The 6,091-nt window shown below is 45.9% G+C and overlaps 1 protein-coding gene across 1 annotated transcript; it reads left to right on the plus strand.

Annotated features, from left to right (window-relative positions):
• The first annotated feature begins 206 nt into the window (after positions 1–206).
• On the plus strand, positions 207–5,849 carry LOC109921439 (zona pellucida sperm-binding protein 3-like). The gene is made up of 9 exons (XM_020521474.2): positions 207–633; positions 1,209–1,321; positions 1,418–1,521; positions 2,351–2,528; positions 2,619–2,739; positions 3,776–3,867; positions 3,939–4,069; positions 4,813–4,908; positions 5,683–5,849. The coding sequence occupies exons 1-9, from the start codon at positions 280–282 to the stop codon at positions 5,775–5,777; spliced, it is 1,284 nt and encodes a 427-aa protein (XP_020377063.2). The 5' UTR covers positions 207–279; the 3' UTR covers positions 5,778–5,849.
• Positions 5,850–6,091: the final 242 nt, after the last annotated feature.

The raw sequence follows: 6,091 nt of genomic DNA on the forward strand, positions 1-6,091 counted from the left end.
AGGGACACTACCATCGCACCATAATAGCCCTTAATTTCCTCCTTAGATTCTCAGGGATTCCTCGTGAGAAGCAATAAGGAGGAAATATGGGAATGATTAAAGATTTCCAAATCTCAATCAATTAATGTTGTGATTGACCAGGTAAGGCCTGTTTTTCTTTAAACGAGGGTTTAAGCTGAGTTAAGCCTAAACGAGTAGTAACGGGGGGGCGGGGGCTGCAGGAGTTCCATATATACTGACCATTCGGCCCTCTCCCTTCATCCTATCATTAGGCTTTCCATGATGTGGTTCTTTCGTGAGCTTAGTGCTTTCCTGGGCCTGCTCTTAGTCCTACCAGCCCAGGCAGCGAACGGCCGGAGAGGTGTGAGGCCCCGGGGTGATAGGTTGGCCCCAGCTAGCCGTTCGGCCCTGACGCTCCGTGCTAGCGCCGCCGCTGGAGTGAAGCCCCGGGTTACAGTGCGATGTGAGGAGGGCTCTATGTCGGTGGCTGTGCCCCTGGACCTGTTCGGGACGGGTTACCTGGTTGATGCTCGGCACCTGAGGCTGGGAAGCTGCAGTTTCAGCCGAGTAGAGCCTCGGAACGGGACGCTGCTGTTCCGTACTCCCCTGCATCAGTGTGGCGCCAGTTGGACAGTAAGTGACCAACTCTGTGTTCTCCCGGTTTTGGGGGAAACGCTCTTAACTCTATGAACACTAACTCGGTTCCTTTATATTTGTCTAAAACTTCATCTTTATTCTGGGATTGTCCCCCTGCATGTAGAACACCCTACCCATGGGGTGGGGGAGAACTGTTTCTTCCTGCACCCCTCTCGCTCTTAAACAACTACTTCCAAGTATCCTTTTCTCAATACTCCAGAACCTCCCATTATCTCCAATCCAGCTAGTAGAGGACTTGGAACAATCTCAAACTTTTTTGCCTAAAGTACTGAGTGACTTGTCCACTACACGGTGGAATTGGCACATGACCCACTACAAACCCTCAATCTACCAAACTGACTCTCCTCTGGAATATACTCTCTCAGCTCTTGTAGTCACTACTTTCCCCACTGCTGGGAGTTGGAATGGATTCTAACTTGAGTGTTTTCTATGTAGAATATATGCTGCTTTTAAGAAATTCTTTAATGTTTTAATCCTCTCTTCCCCACCCCTGCCATGTGAATCACTAGTGGGTGACTTTGCTAAAGTGGCATTGTTTTCACTTTCTGCAGTTGGATGTGGATTATCTTATTTACAAGACCAGCCTGTACTACCTGCCCACAGTGGAGCAGACTATTGTTCGCAGCAATCCAGTCACTATTCCCATTGAGTGTCATTATCCCAGGTATGTCTCTCTTTTCCTGTCTCCCCTGCCCTGTCACCTGACTTTTTGTGTTGATGCACTCCTGTCTGATTTTTTTTTCTTTTCCTTTTATTTTAGGAAGGGAAATGTCAGTGGTGGAGCTATTGAACCAACCTGGGTGCCATTCAGCTCCACTCGGGTTGGATACAACTCCCTGAATTTCTTTCTTGCCCTCATGACTGGTAGGTCTTTGGCATGCAAAAGATGGCAACCACTAGGCCCCTTGAGCTGACTTCAGCTCTTTAAGCTAATCCTGTTTTGCCCTCTTTCAAAACAATAGGAGCAGACATATCTTCAAGACTGCTGTCATCCAACTACATGTCTGACTTCTTACCTCTGCCCTTTCCCAGACTATTTCCCCCTCTTTAATGTCTGCAAGTCCATTGATCTTGGCCTTGAATGATTGATTGGGCTCCTGTCTCCCTGCAGGAGAGAATTCCAAAGACTCAGCACCCTCAAAATTCCTTAAACCTGAAGTGGTTTTATTAGTCTGTTTTTGTTTTTCCCCAGTTCTAGAATTGCTGCATCACCACCACCAGCTCCCACCCCCAGCAATGGGTGGGAAGACTCTTCTTGTATCTACCCTATACTCTCTGATTTGAGATAATCTTCTCTGAAATGCCAGAGTACAGGCCCACTCCCCTCATAGCAAACACACTCCATAATCTCAAACTGGTAGAGAATTTTGAAATGTCTCCAATCCTAGGAACAAATTCCTGTCTGGGGCCTGAATGGATCCTAATCGAGATCTGGGTCATCCAGAGTTATCCATTCCTAAGCAAAGATGGTAGGAGGGAGAAAGACAGACAGAAACTGCTTTTCTTCTGCTGTGGAACCAAATGAGACTTTATTCTTTTGAGTCTAAATCTCATGATTAAGTTATGAAGAATGGGACAATCTCTCATTCTTGGGTCAATGCTCATCCCAAGAATTGATCCTTGGTGGACTTTCTACACCTGAAGTATAAAATCTGGATTGTGGAGGGTCACACTCTCTCTCTCCATCTTGCAGAGAACTGGGCAGAAAAACGAGATTCAAATGTCTACTATCTGGGTGATGAGATTCACATTGAGGCCTCTGTTGTGACCTTGAACCATGTACCACTCAAACTCTTCATTGATCGCTGTGTGGCTACCATAGGCTCTGAATGGAGCTCCAATGCCAGTTACACCATCATTGACCACAATGGGTAAGCATAGGCAAGGATTTCACCAGCAGTTCCAGGCACTATCTTTCCCCATTGACTTTTTTCTTCCCCCTTCTCTCTCTTCCCTTTCAGATGCCTCCTGGACAGTAAAACTGGTTACTCAACCTCTTCCTTTGTCTCTCCAAGAGCGAAGCCAGACACAATCCGTTTTGTTGTGGATGCTTTCCGTTTCTACCAGAATCCCAGCAGCTTGGTATGGAGAAGGGAATGAAGCTTAGGGAAGGCTGTTGAGGTGCTTCCTTAAATCCTGGGTACTAGATATTCCAACATTCTTGACTGTTTCCCACTTCTCACTGGAAAATCTGGGCTTTGCCTATAAGAGATCTGGGATTCCCATCTCTTGCTCCTGTTCTCTCTCTCGCAAACTGCAAGACTTCAATATGTCAGTTCAGAACCCATCTCGCTGGGGTTCTGGATTATGGCTGCCTCAATGCCAGGGACCCAGGTTTGATTCAGGCCTTGGGTGGGTGACTATGTGGAGTTTGTATATACCTGCCACTTCTGGCAGGTGCTCTGGCTTCCTTGCACAGTACAAAAATGTGCAAGTTAGATGGATGGCCATGATAAACTGCCCCATAGTATCCAGGGATGTGCAGGCTAGCTGGATTAGCCAGGGTAAAATGTGGAATAGTGTTCCAGTGTGGAAACGAATCCTTTGGTCCAACTTGTCCATGCTGACTAGATATCCTAAATGAATCTAGTCCCATTCCCTCAACCCTTCCTATTCATGGCTCCATCCAGATGCCTCTTAAATGTTGTGATTGTACCAGCCTCCACTTCCTCTGGCAGCTCATTCCATACACAACCCTCTGAAAACATTGCCCCTTGGGTCCCTTAAATCTTCCCCTCTCCTTAAACCCATCCCCTCCAGGTTTGGTCTCCTACCCTAGGGAAAAGCCCTTGACTGTGCCCCTCGGATTTTAAGGCTGTAAGGTCACCCTTCTGCCTCAGATGTTAAGTCTGACTGAGATGCTGTTCAGAGGGTTAGTGGTATAGACTTGATGGGCTGAAGGGCCACTTTGTGGACTGTTGGGAATCTGATTCTGCTAGTCCAGTGACTATTTCCAGAATGCTGAAATAGCAAGTGGTGGGATCTCCTGGTTGGAAAACGTTTACCACATTGGTAGTTCAAGTGGACTATTCCCAATGTGGGTGCTGGGACAGCAGAGATGGTCAATATAGCCCAGGAACATGTTGGTCTGCAATGCATGTCTTTTTGAATCTTCCAGATTTTCATCACCTGTCACCTGAGAGTTTCTGCACTCCAGCAGCAGCCAAATCCTCTGAACAAGGCTTGTTGGTTTCAAAGGTCCAGCAGAAGGTGAGTCACTGCTTCACATGGAGTTTACTCTGCTGTAGTGTAGATGTATTAACTTTGTTTCTGTCTCTTAGCTGGTCCCTTGTGAATGAGAGCTGGGTGGCCCCAATGGGGGAGAGCGATGGACAAGCCATCTGTCACTGCTGCAACACTGGCAGATGTGGATTGCGACCTTGGGGCATGAGGAGATATTTACGGGAAGCAGGTACAGTGGGTGAGGGTTTGGGGGAGGCATGTTCACCACCACCCTCTGCAAATGTGAAGCAAGTAGTCTTTACACAGGTAGGAGCCAGGGATGTGGCTTCCTACAAGAGTAGAAATTTGAATAATCAAACTCTCTAATAAGAGACTAACCAGGATGTTGTCAAGTATGGAAGGTTTGAGTTAAGGAGGGGCTGGGACTTTCCTCCACTAGTGTAGGACGTTGAGAGGTGACTTTACCCCCTCATAATCTTGTCCCCTGTAGATAGGGGAAGACCCATTCATGGGTGTCTTAAAGACTAGGAGGTCCACTTAAGGTGGGAAGAGACTTGGATTGGGATGGCACAGTTTCATGTGGAATGAACTTTGAGTGATGGATGTGGGACACGAATAAGAGGTTGAGGGATTATGGGCCAGGAGCAAGCAGGTTGGACCAAAGGGTCTTTCCTGATGTATGAATATACAGGAACAGAAGTAGGACATTTGGCCAAGTCTTAGTAGATAGAGATCACAGCTGATCTGATTATTGTGAAGTTCCACCCCCAACCCAGTCAGCCTTGAATGAGCAAAGGAACTTCTGCCTCAAGCAATCAAATTTATGATGCTCCTCCACTGCCAAATAGCTTTTCCCATCAGTACCTCCACAAACAGGGCTCTAGCTCTCTGAACATCAGACTGATCACCACCCCTGCCTTGCATCTTCCCAGCCACTTATTACATTTCCCATATGTTTCTTTGCTTCCCCAGAAGCTTCTCAAGAAGCATGGGAAGCAGATTCAACACTTGGACCCTTGGTCATTGTGGATCCTAACAGTTTTGGAGCTGCCAAGCTTGTATCTTCAGGTGGGTGGTCTAGCTGAAAAGCACCAAGTTGTCTCTGGTAAGAATATTGTGATTTATCACTGTAAACTGCACTTGGTTCCAGTGACCCTCACTGTTTTGAGGTGACTTGTCTAAGTCCTCATGATCTAGTTTATCACTGTCTAATTGTTCTGTTAAACCTGCCTCTTCACAAAACAGCACTTCTGGTGCTGTGGATAGTGCCCCTACCTTGGCCAGAAAATCTGGGTTCACACTTCAAACCCTGGAAATGTCCTAATGTCCCACAATTCAATTAAACACACTATTAAAGCAATTGATCAGTAACCACAGATTTGAGGAAATTCTCATCTCCAACACCCCCACCCTCTAACCTCCACAATCTAATCACCAATCACTCTCTCAATACCAAATCTTCAATTTGACCCTTGAACTCCAAAACAGCCTTCCTAAAACTTTCTTTCCTGTCACTCATCACCTTGACCTACCTACACTGAGGGGCTCAGTCAATAACTTTTTTGTCACTACCTCTTCCTTGTACTCACTACTCTAAACTGAAACATCACATCAAGCTGTAAGTACAAATGATTCTCTGATCTACTGAATGCCTGCCTGTGCCACATTCTTTTCTCCTTAGCACCTATCCCACCCTGTGTATCTAATCTTAAAGATGGATTGAAAACTCTGGCATGATGATCAACACTTTTTTTAGATCATGCTGCTTAAGTTTTTGGTGTTTGACTTGCAGGGAACAAATGCAAAATTTGTGTTCATGGATTTTTTGCATTTTTTTTACAGATGGACACCTTCTGGTTGGTCTTGCTCTGCTGGGTGCTTTAATGATTCCAGTAGCTGGATTTGCAGTCATGGCTACCTATAGGAAACACACTTGAGTCTGGTTCTGTAACCTTGTCCATGACCTGATTATATGAAGGGTTTAACAATTAAAAAAAAACAGAAAACAACTGCATCATTGTCTGTCTCTGTCTCCTAACCACTTGCATAGGGTCAGTATCCCCCTTTTTCCCTGTCTATTCATGTCTAAATGCCTCAAACATTGTATGGGGCAACCATCTCCCACTGGTAGCATACTCAAGACACCTATCTTGTTAGAACTTAAAATTGTCACTCTCACCTCTAAACTTCCCTGACTTTAAACCCATGGCCCTAGTATTTGACCAATCCTGGATGGGGAGGCACTGACTAG

This window comes from Rhincodon typus, chromosome 45 (assembly GCF_021869965.1).
Source record: "Rhincodon typus isolate 14 chromosome 45, sRhiTyp1.1, whole genome shotgun sequence".
NCBI lineage: Eukaryota > Metazoa > Chordata > Chondrichthyes > Orectolobiformes > Rhincodontidae > Rhincodon > Rhincodon typus.

Coding starts and splice junctions, on each gene's coding strand:
- LOC109921439 (XM_020521474.2), top strand. CDS start 280: ATGATGTGGTTCTTTCGTGAGCTTAGTGCTTTCCTGGGCCTGCTCTTA. Junction 2,740..3,775: donor ACCAGAATCCCAGCAGCTTG/GTATGGAGAAGG, acceptor TGAATCTTCCAG/ATTTTCATCACCTGTCACCT. Junction 4,070..4,812: donor GAGATATTTACGGGAAGCAG/GTACAGTGGGTG, acceptor TTGCTTCCCCAG/AAGCTTCTCAAGAAGCATGG.